The sequence below is a fragment of the Schistocerca gregaria genome, chromosome 2 (genome assembly GCF_023897955.1).
Source record: "Schistocerca gregaria isolate iqSchGreg1 chromosome 2, iqSchGreg1.2, whole genome shotgun sequence".
Lineage (NCBI taxonomy): Eukaryota > Metazoa > Arthropoda > Insecta > Orthoptera > Acrididae > Schistocerca > Schistocerca gregaria.
This window is the reverse complement of record NC_064921.1, coordinates 945,348,539-945,371,653: the sequence shown is the minus strand read 5'-3', so window position 1 is coordinate 945,371,653 and position 23,115 is coordinate 945,348,539. Positions and strand designations below refer to the sequence as shown.

General features: G+C 39.7%; 1 protein-coding gene across 10 annotated transcripts in view; it reads left to right on the top strand.

Annotated features, from left to right (window-relative positions):
* LOC126335403 (serpin B6-like) overlaps nt 1-23,115 on the top strand; it is a 236,340-nt gene that overhangs the window by 177,238 nt on the left and 35,987 nt on the right. For 4 of the 10 annotated variants that reach the window (XM_049998660.1, XM_049998655.1, XM_049998664.1 and 1 more), the window contains one exon: nt 2,690-3,060. The exons of the other annotated variants lie outside the window; for them this stretch is intronic. In XM_049998660.1, the coding sequence (XP_049854617.1) occupies nt 2,690-2,835 (146 nt within the window). In that variant the 3' untranslated portion in view covers nt 2,836-3,060. Of the gene's footprint in view, nt 1-2,689; nt 3,061-23,115 lie in introns of those variants that run through there. 10 annotated transcript variants of the gene reach the window in all.

Genomic DNA, 23,115 nt, shown 5'->3' with positions numbered 1-23,115 from the left:
ACTTATATTATGAACTGTACGATTTGAAACAGAGCCAGCATTGCACACAACATCCTTTACTATCAAGCTAGTGTCATCAGCAAACAGAAATATTTTAGAATTACCTGTTTTTTATAAATACCCCCATTTGACCGTATCCCTTTCAGACCTCACATCACAGCCGTTCTCAACACTGATTAATGACATTTTGATGTCTTTTGTTAAAGTAAGAGGTGAACCAGTTGTAAGCTACTCCCATCCAGTACCTTACAGAGAAAAGAGAATATAACATTTTCAGTTGCTAAATGACTTCTAAAGCTGAACTGTACGTTTGATAGCAAATTATGGGATACAAAATGATCAATTATCCTTACATACACAGCCCTTTCGATAACTTTAGCAAACACTAATGGCAAAGAAATAGTCTACTAGTAGACCTATTAGACCTACCCTCCTATATAAAAGATACCAACCATTTCCTCCACAGTTCCTGTCACTTTACCACACAGTGCCCTGCTCGTCACTATTGGTGCCATCTTCCTTTACACTAACATCCCTAATGCCCATGGCCTTACCGCTATTGAACACTATCTTTGCCAATGCCTGACAGATTCCAAACCAACAACCATGACCTATTATATCCTTACTCACAATTACTTCTCCTTTGAAGGCATTACCTACAAACAAATCTGAGATATGACTATGGGCACCCACATGGCACCATCCTATACCATCCTATTCACGGGCCATGTAGAGAAATCCCTCCTGTACACCCAGAAACCTAAACCCCTCACCTGGTTCAGATTCATTGATGCCATCTCTGCAGTCTGGATCGAGGCTGAGGACACCCTATCCACATTCCTCCAGAACCTCAACAACATATATCCATTTGCTTCACCTGGTCCTACTCAATCCAACAAGCCACCTTCCTAGATGTTGACCCCCGCCTCAGAGGTGGCTACATCAGTACCCCCATCCATATCAAACCTATCACCAGAAATACCTCCACTTCGACAGCTGCCACCCATTCCATACCAAGAAGTCCTTTCCATACAGCCTAGACACCTGGGGTCATCGCATCTGCAGTGACAAGCGATCTCTCTCAAAATATACCATGGGTCTCACTGAAGCCTTCACAGACCTTAATTATCCTCCCAACCTCTGTACACAAACAAATCTCCCATGCCTTTTCTTTCCAGTTTCCCACCAGCTCCAAAAGTCCCACTGTCCAGCCACAGAGGGGCATTCTCTCGTAACTTAGTACCACTCAGGACTGGAGCAACTGAATTACAATCTCCATCATGGTTTCATCTACCTCTCATCTTGCCCTGTAATCAGAAATCTCCTGCCCACTATCCTTCCCACCTCTCCCGCAGTGGTATTTCGCCATCCATCAATCCTATACAATATACTCATCCATCTGTACACAACCTCTGCTCCCAACCCCTTACCTCATGGCTCATACACCTGTGATAGACCAAAGATGCAAGACCTGTCCCATACATCCTCCCATCACCGCCTACTCCAGTCCGATCACAAACATTATCTATCCCATCAATGGCAGGACTACCTGGGAAACCAGTCATGTGATCTAGAAGCTAAACTGCAACCATTGTGCTGCAATCTATGAGGCCATAACAACCAACAAGCTGTCTGTCTGCATAAATGGCCACCGACAAGGTGTAGCCGAGAAACGCGTGGAACACCCAGTTGCTGAGCATGCAAACATGATGTCTTTCATTTCAGTGACTGTTTCACAGCCTATGCCATATGGAACCTTCCCACCAACAGTAGCTTTTCAGAGTTGCGCAGGTGGGAACATTTCTGACAATATATCCTACATTCCTGTAACCCTTGTGGCCTCAACCTTCATTAGTCATTGTCCTCACCTGTCCTGCCTCTCTGTTCCTATTCCAGCACAATACAGCCCTCATTCCACCATCACCCCAATATTTTTACTTCTCTCCTTTTCTGCTACTCCCTCTCTCCACCTCTACCCTGCCCTTCGTCTAACCTCACGACTGCACCTAGCTGCCCTACCCTCTCCACCTCGTCCCTGTGCACTCCATAGCATTGCTGCACTGTCCACCATCCCTACCCTACTATCCCTCCCCCTCCTCACCCCAGCCTCCTCCTTGCCCCCACCCACTTGCCACTCCCATCGTGCACTGCTGCTCGCAGTGTGGCTACAGTTGCCTTATACTGCAGTCATGCGTGTGTCAGTTGTGTGTGTGTGTGTGTGTGTGTGTGTGTGTGTGTGTGTGTGTGTGTGTGTGTGTGTCTGTCTGTCATCTATTTTTGATGAAGGCCTTACGAGCTGAAAGCTGTATTTGTAACAGTCTTTTTATTGTGCCTATCTGCGACTCGGTATCTCTCCTATATGGTGAGTGGCAACTTTCGTTTCATAATATTGTTACCTTCCATCCTAGATTTTCCTTTGTTTGATTGTTCTCTAAAAAATGTATTTTTTACTCCCATCATTTATTATCTTGAATGAGGCTTCTTTTTAACATGCCACAAATGTTTTCACTTAAATTAGTCTATCCTAGTGAATAACTGAGTAACTTGCTATTGGTGTACAACAGTAACGGCTACAATATTTATCCTAATTTTGCAGTACAACTGTGTACATAAGACATGCCTAAGGAAACATTTGATTCAGTCTAAAAATGGATGATTTATTTGTTACTGAAACTAATTTTCATTCCAGGTGCAGTTATGTGCCTGAGGATGGCCCCAATACCACAGGAGCCAATAACTTTCAAGGCAGATCACCCTTTTGTATTCTTTATTATTGATTGCAAAACAAAAACAAGCATTTTTGTTGGGCGCTTCAGTACTCCAAATTGTGATTAGATGAGAAAACCTGTTCATTAAAAAAAAAATCATAATTTGTTTATTTCTTGTTTAGAGCACAATGAAAAATGTATCACTGCAGTTTTACTAGAATTCATTTTTTATCTTATTGTTATAAATACATTAATATTTTATTTAAAACATTTTTTGGAAGTTCCTAAGAAGTAACGGTCTACTTTCAGAGATAACATATGTACACAGAATGAAATAAATATTTTATGTGAACTGCTTTTTTGCTTCTAAATCCAAGGCAATGGTCCTCATGAGTAAGAGTAGTAAAATCCTAGTGATTAACTGCCAGAACATTCATAACAAAGTGGCATAGCTTGAAGTGCTTCTAAAAAGCAGTGGAACACACACAAAACCCAAAATCAGTAGCAGTGAGGTTTTGTAGAGAGGGAGGTGTACATCGAAAAGATGACTAATGGGAAACAGAGATGGTGAGTTTGTTGCAGTAGACAAGAAGCTCAAATACACTGAGATAGAAATTTAAGCTGCATGCAAGATTTTTTGGGCAAGACTTTGTATCAGCAGTGAGCATAAACTTATTATTGGATCTTTTGTTGATCAACAGACTCACTCCTAGATGTATCCGAAAACCTTAGAGAAAACTTCAGGTTGGTAGTCATAAATTCCCCATTCATACTGCGATCATTGGTGGAGGTTTTACTCATCCATCAGTGAATTAGGAAAATTGCAGTTTTGTAAATAATTGGTGTGACAAGACATCCTGTGACACATTGCTAAATCCCTTCGCTGAAATCTATCTAGAACTATCGTTTGTATGTCCTATCATGATGGAAATACATTTGATCTATGGACAAGTATCAAAGTAAAAATGATCACAAAAACAAGTAGAGAGATTTCTCCACTCAGCAAAGTAGATAAAGAGGCAGTAGTGTCACATTTCAGTGAGGGATGTGAAACATTGAGCTCTGGACAGAAGCATGTAGAGGAATTATGGCTCAAGTTTAAAAGAATAATTGACTATGCACTAAATAGTTATGTTCTCAGTAGAAGAGGTCATGATGGGAGGGACCCTCTCTGGTATACTTCTAAAAAAAACAGATTCTTCTCCATAATAGAGTGAAACAAAGCATAGTACTACAGATAGAGAGACGCTAAATGAAATTCATTTGGCAGTGAAGAAGACAATGCCTAAAATCTTCAGTGACGACCAGAGCAAAATATTATCAAAAGATCTCTCAGAAAACTCAGACACATTCTAGTTATATATAAAGCCAGTTAGTGGTAACAATATTAGCATCCAGAAACTAATGGACAAGACAGCAACTGAAACTGAGAGTAATAAAGCAAAGGCAGAAATTACATTTTCAAATGTTCTTTCACAAAGGAAAATCCAGGAATATTGACCCAATTTGCTTTTTGCACCACTGTAAAGATGAGTAATGCAGACATTAGTGCCATTAGTATCGACAAACAACTTAAATCACAAAAAATGAACTTGGATCCTTCAAACAAAACATTGTGCCTCGTAGTTGGAAGAAAGCATGTCTTACTCAGGTACAAGAAGAGTGGCAGAAGTGATCCACAAAACTGCAACCCAATGCCCTTAAAATTAATTTGTTCTGGGATCTTAGAAAATATTGTAAGCTCAAATATAATTAGGTATTTTGAACAGTGTGACCACCTCCACACCAACCAGCATGGATTCTGAAAGCATCAGTCATGTGAAATCTAACTCGCACTTTTGTTACATGACATCCTAAAAAACATCGATCAAGGCAGTCATACAGATGCAGTATTCCCCAACTTCTCAGTGCAATACCTATGCTTATTATTTTAAAAAGTACTATCATATGGAGTATCATGTGAAATTTGTGCCTGGATTGAGGATGTCTTGGTAGGGGAGATGTAGCACGTTATCTCAGATGGAGAGTCCTCTGCAACTGTATTAAACACCCCACAAAAGTTTGTTGGGACCCTCACTATCCTTGCTATATATTAATAACTTATAATCCGTGTCACATAGGATGCCGCTTCTGTGCACGGAGGTGGAGTGATAGGGAAGCATGGAGGGGATGAGGTTTGCACACTCGTGATGGCAGAGAGCGGACAAATGAGGTCCATGTTTATGAACTGTGTTACCGTGGACAACAATTAGGCCCTTTTGCCTTTAGTATATCATACAATATGTCCAAATCTATGAGGGAGTAGTATGTTTTGAAACCAATATTGATCAGTCATCAGCATGAGAGAAGTCTTACTTCACATCTTGAGGTTGTGTCCACCACTCCATAGCAATTGTCTGTGTGACATCATTAGGAGAGAACAGCTGGCACAGCTTTGTGAACATATCAATTACAATTTTTCTCAAAATGACGATTGTCTAATGACAATAACATCAAAAATGGATACAGTAATTGCCATTTATTGCGATTTGGACTAAATTATAAGTAAACGTGTAATACACGACAAAATAAACTTCATATTCAAACCGAAATCATTATATTTGTTTGACAACTGCTTTTACGCCATATAATTTTCTTAAATGTGTAATGCATGTATGTGGGTGTGTTTTGCTGTAGTTAAATGTAAATCACTATGAGTAAAGCAAAGACTAGAGCAAAAGATTTTTTGGTCTCAAGAGGCATTATGAGTTTGAATTAATTTGTTTGACATTACAGTGAGAGAATGCATTTGAGATCCATTGAACAAGCAAACAATTAAGCATCATCTGTGAATAACTCGATGGAATGCTGATGATAAAATTGAAAACCACCAATATCTCGGCAGGTAACCCTCCCCTTCATTTTAAGGCATTTATTAATTAGTGTCTTGAAATTGATGGGAGTTTACTTGTCAAAATACTAGAGTTTTTGACGAATTTTTCCGGCTGCATTCTGATAAGTAATTACAGCATACAACACCATGGGAAAAGCTTAACTTCTCCTTGGGCAATGTTTGAACATTATAGTGTGAATGCTTCATAGGCTACACATACCTAATCAATAAAAGGAAGTTCTCATGTGCTATGTATGCAGTTGATATGTTGACAAAAGCATTTTTAAACTGTGCATCTTTAAAACTGAGAAAGATTATTACTTTACTTTGCTTCAAAGTCTGCATCACTAACATACTAATAAATTTTAGTGATGTAGACATTGAAGCAAAGTAAAGTAATAATCTTTCTCAGTTTTAAAGATGCACGGTTTAAAAATGTTTTTATCAGAGTCCATGTCTGAACCATTACATTGTCAATTTAGCATGATAGATTCAAGGGTTTTAACCATCTTCGCTTCCCTGTCAAAGTCTTATTTCTGAAATTTTTTCAGCATGCCACACACAGTGTGCCCACAACGAAGGGTGATGCTGTCTACTGCTTCTTTCACAAGCATTTCAGTGTCTGTTATCTTGAATGTTTTATTTTATTTACCACATAGCTTGTAACCTGTGCGCAGATTAATTCTATTGGCTTCTGCAGACAGTGGATAAACGCAAAACCTTGTGACCACATCCACAAGCAAGAAAGTCAAACTTTTACATTCTGTTATTTGACTTTTATAAATTAATGAGCTGCAAGAGTTTAGCATGAGTCTGGCTTATATTGCCCAGAATATTTTTATTTGACAGCCAGAGCACAAATCCGCTTTCTAGGTGCTGGTACTTGGTCTTTTCTCTGTAACAGCTGAGTGATAACTGCCATGGTAATTACAATGGACAACTTTGAAGCAAGGTATGGCAGGAATTGTTCAATGAACTGCTTCTTGAAAGTGACAGCGTTCATTTCCCAATGACAGTTACTACCAGTTTTCTTACACCTAAATACAGGTTTAGTCCCAGAAACCGAACCAGAAGAAGAGCCAGCATGCAGAATAAGTATCTGAGAACCTTTTCCTGTGGGAACTTTAAAACCGCTAGTACCATCACTCATTTTCCAGCAAGTATTCATGGAATGATACTGATTCATCCATGTTCCATCACTGTAATACACTGTAGAACTACATCTCCCTCTTGTATCATGTATCTTTATAAGGGATGTGGTTTATGCTGCTGCTCTGTCACTTCTTTCAATTACAAACTCTCTTTTTATTGTATTTGAAACCAATGTCTTTCAATTCTTTGTTTTGACGAAGTGTTACCTTTCAAGCCAGTTTGCTCAGGCATAACTGTAACAAGTTTTTTTGATGTTGGTTATTCCCTGCTTATATACATTTCAAACATGGATTGCTTCATAATATTGTAGTCGAAACCATCCATTTGTGTTACAGGTTTCTAGGCAACACAAAAATAAGTTTTCCTGAGATTTCTACAGCTTCGACACTTTTGTCTAGTATTCTCTGTAGAGTTCTCTTGCTGACACACGTTTCTGCATTTCGTTCTTGAGTCTTCAGAATGTCAAAAATATAAGTCTTACTTTCAGATTCATATTTGAAAAAGTTATGAAAGTGGCGCATAAACCTCCTTGACTTAGGTGCCTGGCAGAGGGTTCATCAAACCACCTTCAAGCCATTTCTCTGCCATTCCACTATCGGATAGTGTGCAGGAATCACAAACACTTTAATCTTCCTGTGAGAGCTCTAATTTCTCTTATTTTATTATGATGATCATTCCTCCCTATGTAGGTGTGTGCCAAAAAGGTATTTTCACACTCTGAAGAGATAGCTGGTGACTGAAATTTCATGAGAAGACCCTGCCACAACGAAAAATGCCTTTGTTTTGATGATTGCCACCCCACCTCACGTATCATAATCGTGGCAGTCTCCTCCCTAATTTGTAACAATACAAAACAAACTGCCCTTCTTTGAAATTTTTCGATCAATCCTATCTAGGGCAGAAAAGCATGGTGTCAGTAGTCTCTTTAGTAGGCATATTGCATTTTCTAAGTGTTCTACCAATAAATTGCAGCCTTTGGTGAAGTTTCCGCACATTACCATGTGATCATTGCAATTTGTTATTTCTAACTGTAATCCTTAACTATTTAGTTGAACTTACAGCCTTTAAATTTGTATGCTCCATTCAAGAAACCGAAACTTAGTGGATTCCTTTTAGTATTCATGTGGATGACTTCAGATTTTTCATTATTTAGAGTCAATTGTCACTTTTCCCACCAGACAGATATCTCATCTAAATCATGCTGTAATTTGTTTTAATCTTTTGATGACTTTATAAGATGGTAAATTACAGCATCATCTGCAACCAGTCTAAGAGGACAGCTCAGATTGTCTTGTAAATCGCGAAATAGTTTATGAGATCAGGAATAGGAGAAGGCCTACAGTGCCAAATATCATTTCTGTTTCATTCCACGATTTTCTGTTGATTACTGCATACTATGGCTTGTCTGACAGGAAATCACCCAGTCACACAACTAAGATGATACTCCACAGGTATGCATTTTAATTAAAGTTGCTTGTGAGGAACTTCACGTTTATTGTCATCATGTGACATATTCATTTGGAAATCACACTAAAACATTACAGATAAACAATCACAGCTACACTGTTACAAGAAAGTAGCATTGACATCTGAATGAATAATTCAGTCCCTCTGTGAGTGAAACTGCACTGTTGGGAAATACGGCATGTGCGAGAGAGATTCTCACAGTCTAGCTTCTAACTCCCGGCTAGCCACTCGAGGAGAGAATGAATCTTATTGGCTGCTAGCAGTTAATGGTGGGGGATGCACAGAACGGCTGAAAATAGGCCAGCCTTCCTACATGACGTGAACTTTAGCAGACAGTATTAACAGCAACCTCAGACTTTTCATTGGTCATGCAGCTACCTGTAATGAAGTAATTTCTGAAAAAAGAAATCTGCCCAAATAATCGATCAGATCTTGATAAGATTTCAAAGCGATGCAAAGACTGACAACTCACTTTACATGTTCAGAAATATAATATTGAACAGTTCACAAAATGGAAACAAGTAATAATCTGTGACTACAATATCAGTGAGTAATATCAATTGGAATTGGTCAAATCTTACAAATACCTGTCTGTAACAATTTGTAGAGATATGAAATACACCAGTCACTGTGGCTCATTCATAGGTAAAGCAGGTGGCAGACTTCAGTTCACTGATAGAATACTAGGAAAATGCAATCAGTCTGCAAAGGGGATTGCTTATAAATTTATTTATTTATTTTATTTATTGCAATATATATTCCATAAATCCATTTTTGCGTGATAACACATGGATGTGGAATGAGTCAAAACATTTAATTCATTATCACATTTGTTTCCATTAGAACAATAAACAAAGGCAAAGAATACAAATTGAAAAAAATAATAAAGTAACACAATCAGTTAATTCTAATTACATTCACAAACAGAGGTTAAGACACAGTTTTCAGATCTTATCTAAACAATTTTTTAGAGAGTGAAAGTGACCATCTTCTTGACTTACAAATCACTGATTAATCTAATTAAAGCAACAAGATATATTGAATCAGGAATACACAATAACACTTGGTAAATAATCTTAGCTGTCTCTGGTACAGAATTCTGCTAGAGAATAGAAAATTTTTTTTCAAGCAAAACCTCCTTTAGCTTACTTTTAAGTGGTACATTATAACCTTGGAGACCCTTAATAGTATTTGGAAGGGCATTGAAGATTTTTATGCATGTGTATATTACACCTTTTTGCACGAGAGACAATTTTTTTTTTGTCACAGTGTATGTCACATTTCCTTCTTGTGTTCTGGTGATTGTATATTTCATTCGTTCCATATTGAGAAAGACTGTGAAGCATGAATGTCATGATTGAAAAGAGATATTTTGAAGTAGATGTTAGTATTCCTCTTTGCTTAAAAAGTTTGTGACACGAGGTTCTTGGAGGCACTCTACACAAAATTTGGACAACCTCTTTCTGACTTGTAAAGATTTTTTTTTCGACAGTGGTGAATTGCCTCAGATGATTATTCCATAACACACAAGTGAATGGAAGTATCCAAAGTAAGCAGATTTCGAGAAATTGATGTCTCCAATTTTGGCGATTGTCTGGATGGCAAATGTTGCTGAACTAAGCCTTTTCAGGTTTTGGTGGATGTGGTGTTCCCAGTTAAGTTTGTTGTCTTATGTATGCCCAAGAATTTCAAACAAGCTATCCTCTGTATATGCTGGCTCTCATGTAAAATGTTTGTCTCCTGTGGGCTTTAGTGAGCTGAATGGAAATGAATGTAATTGGTTTGGCTGAGGTTTATTGATATAGGATATACTGTTAACTGGTTAAGGAAGTCCTCAAGTAACTGGGTGGCATTTAATTCTAGGTCAGGGGATGTCTCACTGTCTATCACAATACTTATGTCATTTGCAAATGTTATAAAGTTGCTTACTTTGTTTGAGGACAAAGGTAGGTCATTGATTTATATGAGAAATAGCAGGGGACCAAGAACAGAACCTTGTGGAACTCCATAATTTACTGTTCCCCAGTTAAACACTACCCCTCCTACCGGCGTATTGTTACCATCTAACACTATATTCTGTTGTCTGCCCTACAGATAGAATTTGAGTCAGTTGTCCATTTGTCCTCTGAGCCCATAGTGGGATGCTTTCTCTATAAGTAGTCTATGACTGACACAGTCAAAAGCTTAGACAGATTGTAAAATTTGCCCACAGGCAATGTCTTCTTGTCGAGACATTCCAAAATGTTATTGGTAAATGAAAATATAGCTTCTGTTGTGGAGATACTTCTCTGAATCCTAACTGGGCTTTACTAATTATTGCAAAGTTTTCTAGGTGATGGACTATCTTCGCCGATATTGATTTTTCAAGGACTTTGGAAAATGTAGTCAAAACATAGATAGGATGATAGTTTGTAACATCAGAGGCATTGCCATTTCGGTAGAAAGGCTTTACAGTAGCATGCTTCATTTTGTCTGGGAAGATACCTCATTTCAGAGAAGCATTGAATACACAAGGGCTACTCAAAAAGTAAGGTGACTTTTCAAATTGCGCTGGCAACGTACATTTGACTATTGATCTTTTTTTATTGATATGAGGGTACACATGTACCAAACGTATGTTCACAGTTTCAAGTGTTCAGCATTCTGTGTTTGTTTTTGACGGACAGAAAGGTTAGACATGTTTTAGTGTCCTTGACGATTTTCGAATATTATAAAAAATAGATCATAGAATTTGCATCAGATTTTGTGTGAAAAATGGAACCAAGTGCTCTAAAACACTTAAAATGTTGACAGTGGCATATTGTGAGTCTGCTTTAATAATAAAAAGTTTACAAGTGGAACAAGCTCTTTCAAGATGGCCGAGAAGTTGCCATTGGCAAAACTCGCTCTGGACGCCACAGCACATCGACAATAGATGATAACGTCAAAGCTGTGAAGAAATTTGTGCTCGTGTCAAGCTTCTTTTTTTGGGGGGGGGGGGGGGGGGGGCATGAGACGAGTGTCAGCGAAGTTTGTTCCAATACTTTTCAATTTTGATCAGAAGAACCATCGCATGAGCATCACTCAGGAGCTCTTGAATGATGGCAGTGATGATCCTAATTTGCTCAAAAGGGTCATAACTGGTGATGAAACATGGGTTTATGGTTATGACATAAAAACCAAAGCCCCATCATCCCAATGGAAGCGTCCCAGAGAACCAAGACCAAAAAAATCATGCGAAGTTCGATCAAATGTCAAAGTTTTGCTCACTGTCTTGTTTTTCTTTTTTTTCCAATTACCATGGTATAATGCATCATGAGTTTTTGTCTCAAGGTCATATGGTCAATAAGGAGTATACGCAAAAAACATCCAAAATTGTGGAAAAACAATTCATTTATTTTGGATCACGACAATGCACCTGCTCATTCATCATTGATTGTGAGAGACTTTCTGGTGAAAAACAACACTAAAATCATGTCTCAGCCATCATATTCTCCTGGTTTGGCCCCCTGTGACTTTTTCCTGTTCCCAAAACTAAAGAGACCTATGAAAGGAAGAAGATTTTCAATGATTTAGGAAATAAAAACTGCATCGTTGGGAGTACTCGAGGCTGTACCAAAAAGTGCTTATGAGAAGTGCTTTGAGGATTGGAAGAAGTGTTGGCATAATTGTATTGTATCTTTGAAGGGGCAACATGAATATTGATGAATAAATAAATATTTTTTTCAGAAAAATATAAAGTCACCTCATATGAGCTAGGACTTTACTGAACTGATACCACCAGGCTTTTAGCAGTTTACTGGACATGTTATCAACACCAAGTGCATTTTTCATTAATGATTTTTCTTACTTCCTGTGCTGTTATATGGGCCTTATCTGTCTGCTCTATGGAATTTGGGAAATATCCTTTCAGTATTTTTAAGGCCTCTTCTAAGGAGCCATTGAGACCTGTTTCCTCAGCAACACTTAAAAGTTACTCATTAAAATTTTTGCCACTGTCTCTTTATTTTGTACTTGTCTTCCTTCATCACTGAGAACTATGTTTTGGGACCTACTGTGGCAATTTGCACCAGTCTCACTCCTTATCACTTCCTGCACTGTTTTGTTTCCGTTACTAGGTTTATTAATTTTGGAGTGCATAAATAAACTTTTTGACTGCTGAATAATTTTACTTAGCGCTTTGCAGTATTTTTACAGTGATTTAGCTGGTTGTGGTTGTCTGAATTTTTTGTGGCAATGTACAGCTTTCATTTCCTTTTACATGAAATCTTAATAGCAGTGTTTATCCAGGGCTTTTTGTATGTTTTATTGTTTGGGCCTTATGATCTTTTTTGTGTGTGTGTGTGGGGGGGGGGGGGGGGGGTACTTTCAGATATCAGTGCCACTTCATTACTGTAAAGATTGTACTTGGAACTGGCATTTTTTAAATCATACACAGATCTCCAGTTTGTGGCTTGGAGATGTGATTTAAAATCTGGCTAGTTTCATCATTAATTGTCCTAGCCATTTTCCAATTGGGCCACTATCATTTTCATAGATGCATGCACTATTTTTAGTGAGTCTTTGTCCATCATGGTGAGAGAGACCATTCAGGGCTTGCCTGATAGTTGTATCACCTATTTTGGTCTGCTGTATAAATATGTTATCGATCAGTGTTCTTATACATGAAGTTATTCTAGTAGGGAAGCTAACTACAGAAGCAAAATTATATGCAGGCATCAGATTTTCTAGGTCTGGTCAGTCTCAGAAATTTGTTAGAAAGTTTACATTGAAGGCCCCAAGCACTATCACATCTCTTATGTGTTTAAATAATTGTATTAGGAGAACATCTTACTTCTTCAAAAAGGGACTAAAGTTCCCTGAAGGTGCTCTGTACACTGTAACTGCTGATATATGGGAGTTATTTAAAGACAATTGTAGGGCACACACTTCCAGACGTTATTCTAAACAATAATTCTACACATCAATTGCTCTACATGTGACTGTGTTTTAACATAAATGGTATCACTACCTCTTTCTTTTCACTGTCTACAAAGTGATGTTGCCAAGTAATAATTATTTATCACAAGTTTTTCTTTATCTGAATTAATACAGTGCTCACTGAAGCACAAACATGAACATAACCTATATCTCATCGCTCATGAATATCAATTATAAGTTTATTGATCTTACTGCTGAGACCTCTAATTTTCTGGTGGTAAATTGCCAGTTTTTGTTTAGCAGAGACAATTACGTTGTTTCCTCTTTTTTTTTTTTTTTTTTTTTTTTTTTTAAAAAAAAAAAAAAAGTTTCGGCTGAAGGTCTGGGCAAAGTATTTTTCATTTCACTACCCATTTCTCCAATTTGGTTTGTTTCCACACACTGTGTAACATGCCACCACTCAGCTCTAAGCACACAAGAAAATCTTACTAAATGCTCCCATAAGAAATAAACACTTATTCATACTGCTCAAAAGTTGTCAATCTACATAGACAATTAACAATATAATCACATACACAGCAGAATTATTTTGCCTTATGGGTTTAGCGTTGTAGGATTGCCGAATCCAATGATGCACGCTACACCACATGTAATAAACACTATGTTATTTCTCGTAAGCACACATATACAGTTGTTTACATTCTGAATTATCGGTACACGTCTGCACTCTTTCGCGCGCGACCACAGACTGGTGAAAAGATCTTGCCAAAAACAAAGATACTACACGCGACCTGGTCGATAGTCGCCACATTAGGCCTGTCCATAGTTCTGCAACGTAATTGTCTCGGGTGCAGTAGCGGTGCACCAGCTTCCGCCACTGTCAGTGGCACGCGGCACTGTAGGCGCGGCTGGCTCGACCTTAGTCGAGAAATCAATGAATCGAGTGGTCGACGGAGTAACGCCAATGGGCGTAGAATGGACCGGTGCAGTAGAATCGACCATAGTCGACCAATGTGCGGCGAATGACGGAATACAGTTTCTGGGCCCCTCCCCTACAGGTGCATTAAAATAGTTAAAATCACCTAATGTTTGTGGAACACACGCGTCAGGAATGGCGTGTGCCGTCGGAAACACTCGTAAAGTGGACACTGGTGGTGTAGGGGGGGTTGGTGCAAAATCCAGAGTTCCAGCAGAAATATGAACTCTCCTGTCTTGAGCGTCCGGCTCGATTTGTACAGTCACTGATTCGGGTGGAAAATTCACACTTGAACTTGGGAAACCTGTAAACATAGTCACTGGGGTTTGAGCACATTGTGTCGGCTGTTGAGCACTTGGAACACGTAGAAAGTTCATGTTGGACGTAATACGTTCATATTCAAAGTTTTGTGCGCGAAAAACTTTCTGATGGTACGGAACACTGTCACACGACGGCTGACTCATGTACCGTAACGGAAAGTTATTGTTCATACATGATGCCGGCACACGTGGCTGTGGAATTGTATAAACACTGTCCTGTTGAGTACAGCTATTCGATGTGTTTGGAAACTGCGTAGAACTATTGCGGATGCCAGGTGGATAATTGGAAAACCATGCCGAAGCGTCCGTTGGAACACTTATTTGGCACGTGTTCGGTGTAGCAGGCGGCAAGCGATCCATTGTGTACTGCTCGACGGTATAAGATTTCGTTGTAGCACTCGCGAACAAAATTCGGGGTCACCAATATGGGTTTAGCGTTGTAGGATTGCCGAATCCAATGATGCACGCTACACCACATGTAATAAACACTATTTTATTTCTCGTAAGCACACATATACAGTTGTTTAAATTCCTAATTCTCGGTACACGTCCATACTCTTTCGTGCGCGACCACAGACTGGTGAAAAGTTCTTGCCAAAAACAAAGATACTACACGCGACCTGGTCAATAGTCGTCACAACCTTATATTTTGTTTGGGGACTTTAATCATATTAGTTCTCAATACTGTTTGTAATATGGCTTAATATTTTCCACATGATGTTCGCCCTCATCTTTACCAGACTTTATGGCTTCCAACTCAACAGTATTTAGACATTCAATACCTATAATATGATATGGACCCTTGTAGACATGGTGGAACTTCTGTATGTCTTCATTTACCTTTGTTGAATGCACATGAGTCTTAATTAACACAAGATCTCCATCTCATAGCTGATGGGCCGCATTATTGTATCGTGCTTCTCCTTTCTCTGCTGAGCATTCCATGGCCAAATCTATCTCTTCGTCCCATGTTTCATCTGTGGTTGGGGAGATAACCAAATATCAGAAAATATACTTTCAGGTGGCTGGTTAAGCAGAATTTCTTCTGGTGCAAATCCCATCATGATATCAGGCATACTGTTGATTACTCCTTCGAAGTTCTCTAAACAATCCTTCCATTTACTGTGCTTGCAGTGGCAATAAGCATGACACATGCAGTTCAATTCCTTCATGATTCTCTCTGCCAGATTAGATGCCAGTCTGTATTTCACTATTAAGACTTGTTCAACATTGTTCCTCTGTAGCATCTCCTTCCACTCTCTTGAAATAAATTGTGGATCATTGTCTGTCAGAATTTGCTTGGGTTTGCACACATTTACAAAGTAATGGTTCTCCAGGTTACTGGACATTACCTTACGTTTTTCTCTTCTTCACATACTTTGAACACTCCTCTAATATTACCATAAGTTGTGTGCAATTGCCATGATATTTTGCAGAGGACTGAGTAAATCAGCAGCCACAATATCCTTGATGCCTTTTGGAATTATGGGGTGCATAGATCCTTGACATCGGACAATAGTTGTCTTTGCTGTCTGACATACATGACATGTTCATAGAATCTTGTGAATCATGGTATTCATACCAAAAATATATATACTCCTTCTTGAGTTTCTCTAAGCACTTAACTGTGCCAAATTGGCATCACTGAAATGTGTGTACAACACCAGCTCTTTGACTGCATATTCTGGAATACACAACTTCCAGTCTCGTGATGACTCATCGACACACTGATACCGAATATTTTGATGAACCAAGTAGTACCTTCTCAATTTTTCTTCCCCTGCAGAGCCATACTTCTCCTTGACACTCTTCAGTGCAGGATCTAGATTTTGTTCCCTTTTAATGTTCTTTAGCAACTTGGTCACAAAGTATTCATATTGAATGCCTTTTATTAAATTAAATCTCAGTTCTAACCCTTGCGGACTACTCACATTGATATATTCAACAGCCGGGCGCATCCTTTCAAGGGGAGTGCCCATCTAGTGAGGCATCTATGACATAGCTTGCTCTCAAGCAGGAAAGACAATGCCTTGTGGTCCTTTACAATCTTAGTAATTCTGCTTGCCAAATAGTATCTGAATTTGACAAATCCCCATAGAATTGCAATTGCCTCTCTCTCTGTTATAGTGTATTATCTCTCCCATTTTGTCAGAGCCCAGCTTGCAAATGCAATGGTCTTAATGTTTTCAGGATCAGCCTCATCCACATGGTACAAATACACAACCAATCCAAAATCTGAACTATTACAGGCCAGGTAAAATTCTTTATTCAAATACAAGTGTGAAAGTAATTGTGATTCATATAGCTGTTGCATAATCTCATCAAATGCCTGCCTGCAGCCTACAGATAAAGTTAAAAAACATAATGAGGAGATATAACAATAAAAAGAGGTGATAAAACGGTGACTGTTTAAAACTGGTACTTGGCGAAAAAGTGTGAAGAAAATATAAAAAACAAAGAGGTCAGTGATGCTGATTAAAAACACTTAGGAAATATATAGGCACAGCTAAGAAATGTGGCAACGTCTGGTTTCTGTTCGCAGAGCTTAAGGGGACACACACAACACTGAACACTCACAGAAAACACTGCACTATAGAGTATGAAGGCATATGGGAAGGGGGGGTGGGGGGAAGGCCCAGATAGATAAGGGAGGGGAGGGGGAAGGGGGCAGGCCGATGGAGGGAGAGGGCACAGAAAAAGGGGGGGAGCAGGACAGCCACAAGAAAGGAGTGCGGAAGACTGTGGAGGGGAAAGGAAAAGCACACGCCAGAGATAAGGAGTCAAGAAGTGGGTAGGTAGAGAAAAAACAGGATGGAAGGGGGGGAGGGAGCCCAGAAAAGGACAGAGGGAGGAAGGGGGAGGTGAGAATCATAGTTGATAGGAAGGGATAATTGGAGGGAGAGAGGGCATCATCCGGGAGGGGGAGTTGATGGAAGCAACCTTGGGAAAGAAGATGAAGGGTGTAGAGGTGGTGGATAGGGGGCACACAATGGTGAAGGCGCGGCAGCAGTCGGGGGTTGGAGAGGAGAGGAGCAACCAGGAAATGAGGGGGATCAAGTTGGTGGGAGGTGTAGAGGCCACAGACATGTTCGACAAAAAGGAGCAAATAGGGGAAAGGAATCAGGTCCTAGAGGATCCATGTGGGGGCAGGAGGCGTATACGGAAGGCGAGGCAAAGTGCATGGGGCTTGAGAATCTGGAGGGACTTACAGAATTTGGGGCAGTGGGGGCTGTGGGGGGGGGGGAGGGGGGGTGATATCCAGGTGGGACTGGCATAACAGAGGATGGGATGGATTAAGGATTTGTAGGTGTGGAAGATGGTAGAAGTTTTCAACCTCCATGTCTGGCCATAGAGGAGTTTAAGGAGACGGAGAGAGTTGTGGGCTTTGGACCGGATAGAGCAAAGATGAGGGATCCAGGTGAGGTGACGGTCAATGGTGAGTCCAAGGTAGGTGAGGGTGGGGGAGAGGTGGACAGGAGGAGTGCAGATGGTAAGGGAAAAATCAAGTAGCCATTCTGCAGGAGATGGACTGGAGGGGGTAGTTGGGGCATATCTGCCATGTACAGGAGGTAGCGGAGAGGACAGAGCCCTGGGACACACCCACGGAGAGGTAGAAGGTGTGGGGATTGGCATTATGGATGGAAACATAGGAGGGGTGGTGGAAGAGGAAGGAGGCAATCAGACAGACATAGTTGATAGGAAGGGCGTAGGTCTGGAGTGTAAACAGGAGACCATGATGCCATATGTGGCCATAGGCATTTTTGAGGTCCAGGGAGACAAAAATGGCAGAGCAATGGATGGGAGTTAAACTGGAGGGAGAGGAGATGAGTGAGGCATAGGAGTTGGTCTGGACAAGTGTATTATCATACCAAAGTTAACTAATGAATTGCACACAGTGCTATTGGGTGCATTGCTACATTTGTGAAAATATTACAGTGCTATCCATCACAAATTAATACAAATGTTCCAAATCAAACATTCCTATTTATTTATATACTATACAAATATATAATAAAAATGGGGGTACCTATTTTTTAAAAATGCAGTTTCTAACAATTTTACCTATGGCAGCACCATCTAGTGAGCCATCCATAGCACCATCTGTGTTCCCCCGTCACGCTCAAAGAGAGTTGTTCTTCTTATTTTTTCATTTGATGCTAATTTTGTGACATATTTGGTCTGGTCACTATCAATGGATCACCCTGTATATGCCATGGTTTGTGTAGTGAGCAGCATGCATTGGAATAATTGTATTATTAATGTTATCATCAACCACTGTGTACACTTCTCCTTTGTTGCATCTGCATTCAGCCTGCTTGGTGGCCTTTAGATTATTACGTTCACTTTCAGTATTTCTCAGCCTATCAGCTAGCTTTCTGTTCTCCTCAACTGACCAATGCACTGTTTCTTGCAGTGAGTTAATAGTTTCAAAGAGTTTGGATTTGTCAGGGTGCACACCACATGTAACACCCTTAAATTTTGTATTGTTTGACTTTTCACTGTAATTTTTTTTCTCTCTCTGTGTGTGTGTGTGTGTGTGTGTGTGTGTGTGTGTGTGTGTAGCACAAGACTTGGAACTTTGTGGAGCACTGCTGTTGTATTTCTTTTTACCCTTGACACCTGATGACTTATGAGAATTCATAAAAACTGAAGGTACAACTTCATTTAATTATTTTCCCGTCTCCATCCCGAAGGCTACGTTTGTGAGATCTGTCTTACAACATTCCTCCAGTGTGTGGGACCCATATGAAATAGTACTAACAGGGGATATACAGGGTGAGTCACTAACTATTGTCACTAAGAATAGCTCTGAAAGTATGATAGGAAGTTTCTGGGACAAAAGTTGCATAGGACAACAGGGGCCATAATATGACGTTGGTTTTTTTTGCTAGGTGGGGTCACATCAGAGATACAAATGTCAACTTTGTTTTTTAAAGTGGGGTGCTGCAGTTTGGTGCTTATTTTCTGACAGTGGCTGTTGAGATGAATCCAATGATGTGTCACAGTAAGGTCTTTGAAGATCAGCGAATGTCACAAAGGTGGCATGAACGTCCATTTACATCTACACCTACATCTACATTTATACTCCGCAAGCCACCCAATGGTGTGTGGCAGAGGGCACTTTACGTGCCACTGTCAGTGCCTACCTTTACTGTTCCAGTCGCGTATGAATGACTGTCTTAAAGCCTCCGTGCGCACTTGAATCTCTCTAATTTTACATTCATGATCTCCTTGGGAGGTATAAGTAGGGGGAAGCAATATATTCTATACCTCATCCAGAAATGCACCCTCTCGAAACCTGGTGACCAAGCTACACCGCGATGCAGAGCGCCTCTCTTGCAGAGTCTGCCACTTGAGTTTGCTAAACATCTCCGTAACGCTATCACGGTTACCAAATAACCCTGTGACGAAACGCGCCGCTCTTCTTTGGATCTTCTCTATCTCCTCCATCAACCCGATCTGGTATGGAACCCACACTGATGAGCAATACTCAAGTATAGGCCGAACAAGTATTCTGTAAGCCACCTCCTTTGTTGATGGACTACATTTTCTAAGGACTCTCCCAATGAATCTCAACCTGGTACCCCGCTTTACCAACAATTAATTTTATATGATCATTCCACTTCAAATCGTTCCACACGCATACTCCCAGATATTTTACAAAAGTAACTGCTACCAGTGTTTGTTCCGCTATCATATAATCATACAATAAAGGATCCTTCTTTCTATGTATTCGCAATACATTACATTTGTGTACATTAAGGATCAGTTGCCACTCCGTGCACCAAGTGCCTATCCGCTGCAGATCTTCCTGCATTTCGCTACAATTTTCTAATGCTGCAACTTCTCTGTATACTACAGCATCATCTGCGAAAAGCTGCATGGAACTTCCGACACTATCTACTAGGTCATTTATATATATTGTGAAAAGCAATGGTCCCATAACACTCCCCTGTGGCACACCACAGGTTACTTTAACGTTTGTAGACGTCTCTCCATTGATAACAACAAGCTGTGTTCTGTTTGCTAGAAACTCTTCAATCCAGCCACACAGCTGGTCTGATATTCCGTAGGCTCTTACTTTGTTTATCAGGCAACAGTGCAGAACTGTATCGAACGCCTTCTGGAAGTCAACGAAAACAGCATCTACCTGGGAGCCTGTATCTAATATTTTCTGGGTCTCATGAACAAATAAAGCGAGTTGGGTCTCACATGATCGCTGTTTCCGGAATCCATGTTTATTCCTACAGAATAGATTCTGGGTTTCCAAAAACAACATGATACTTGAGCAAAAAACATGTTCTAAAATTCTACAACAGATCAACGTAAGAGATATAGGCCCATAGTGTTGCGCATCTGCTCGACGACCCTTCTTGAAGACTGGGACTACCTGTGCTCTTTTCCAATCACTTGGAACCTTCCGTTTCTCTAGAGACTTGCGGTACATGGCTGTTAGAAGGGGGGCAAGTTCTTTCGCATACTCTGTGTAGAATCGAATTGGTATCACATCAGGTCCAGTGGACTTTCCTCTGTTGAGTGATTCCAGTTGCTTTTCTATTCCTTGGACACTTATTTCAATGTCAGCCATTTTTTTGTTTGTGCAAGGATTTAGGGAAGGAACTGCAGTGCGGTCTTCCTCTGTGAAACAGCTTTGGAAAAAGGTGTTTAGTATTTCAGCTTTACGCATGTCATCCTCTGTTTCAATGCCATCATCATCCCGGAGTGTCTGGATATGCTGTTTCGAGCCACTTACTGATTTAACATAAGACCAAAACTTCCTAGGATTTTCTGTCAAGCCGGTACATAGAATTTTACTTTCGAATTCACTGAACGCTTCATGTGTAGCCCTCCTTATGCTAATTTTGACATCGTTTAGGTTCTGTTTGTCTGAGAAGTTTTGGCTGTGTTTAAACTTGCAGTGAAGCTCTCTTTGCTTTCGCAGTAGTTTCCTAACTTTGTTGTTGAACCACAGTGGGTTTTTCCCATCCCTCACAGTTTTACTCGGCACGTACCTGTCTAAAATGCATTTTACAATTGCCTTAAACTTCTTCCATAAACACTCAACATTGTTAGTGCTGGAACAGAAATTTTTATTTTGATCTGTTAGGTAGTCTGAAATCTGCCTTCTGTTACTCTTGCTAAACAGATAAACCTTCCTCCCTTTTTTTATATTCCTATTAACTTCAATATTCAGGGATGCTGCAACGGCCTTATGATCACTGATTCCCTGTTCTGCACTTACAGAGTCGAAAAGCTTGGGTCTGTTTGTTATCAGTAGGTCCAAGATGTTATCTCCATGAGTTGGTTCTCTGTTTAATTGCTCGAGGTAATTTTCAGATTGTGCACTCAGTATAATGTCACTCGATGCTCTGTCCCTACCACCCGTCCTAAACATCTGAGTATCCCAGTCTATATCTGGTAAATTGAAATCTCCACTTAAGCCTATAACATGCTGAGAAAATTTATGTGAAATGTATTCCAGATTTTCTCTCAGTAGTTCTGCCACTAATGCTGTAATGCTGCTGAGTCGGGAGGTCGGTAAAAGGAGCCAATTATTAACCTTGCTCGGTTGTTGAGTGTAACCTCCACCCATAGTGGAGATGTTCAAAGTGATAACTATAGCATTCCATTTAAAAAAAAAAAAAAAAAAAAAAAAAAAAAAAAACAATGTTGACCTTCATATCTTTGATGCATCCCCCTCCCCCCCCCCCCCCCCCCCCAGCAACAAAAAACCAATGTCATAATATAGCCCCTGTTGTCCCATGCAACATTTGTCCCACAAACTTTTATGCTACTACCATACTTTTAGAGTTATTCTAGGTGGCAATAGTTAGTGACTCACCCTGTAGAATGCATACAAATAAAGGCATTATTAATGGTTACTGGTTTGTTTGACCAATAGCAGATTGCATTGAGGTGCTGAAAAAAACTGGTCTGGCAGTTGCTTGAAGATAGATTACTGTTTTGTTTGACCAATAGCAGATTGCGTTGAGGTGCTGAAAAAACTGGTCTGGCAGTTGCTTGAAGATAGATGCAGCTATTCTGACAAAGCCTACTTACGAGACATCTCTGGAAAGTAAGTGCCATTTTGAAAAAAGACTGACAAAAACCTCCTTTTTAAAGATGAAAATGTATTTTTACGAGAAAGAGCATTTCTTAAACTAATTTTCTACATAATTGCCATCATTTTTCAGACATTTTTCATACAGGAAACCAAATTTTCTACACCCTCTTCATAGAAAGATACTGCCAGTGACTCAGTGTCATCAGTGCTAAAGCTCTTCCTGCAAAATCGTGTTTCAAGTTCATGAACTACTAGTAGTCGGAAGGTATGAGACTGGGGCTGTACAGCAGGTGATCTAACTGCTCCCAATGAATTTGTTGAATAAGGTTCTGAGTGACACCAGTGGAATGGTGATATGCACTGTCATGAAGCATAAAAATGATGATAAAACAATTGAATTTTGAGTTACGAATGTAATTCAAATTAATGGTCATACAAACAAAGAGCAGTTTATATCAACATTGATTCAAGTGTCTGTGTCATTTCTGATATGTAGTGCTCCTAGCAATTTCAGTCTTTTATAAGTGCACAAGACCAGGAAGTTAATTTCATAGACAGTGAAGGTAAATATTATAAATTCATTTTACTATATTTTGACAACTGAGTATAAAATAACAGTTAGTGAAATTAACAGTGTGACCTGCAAAAGGTATAAT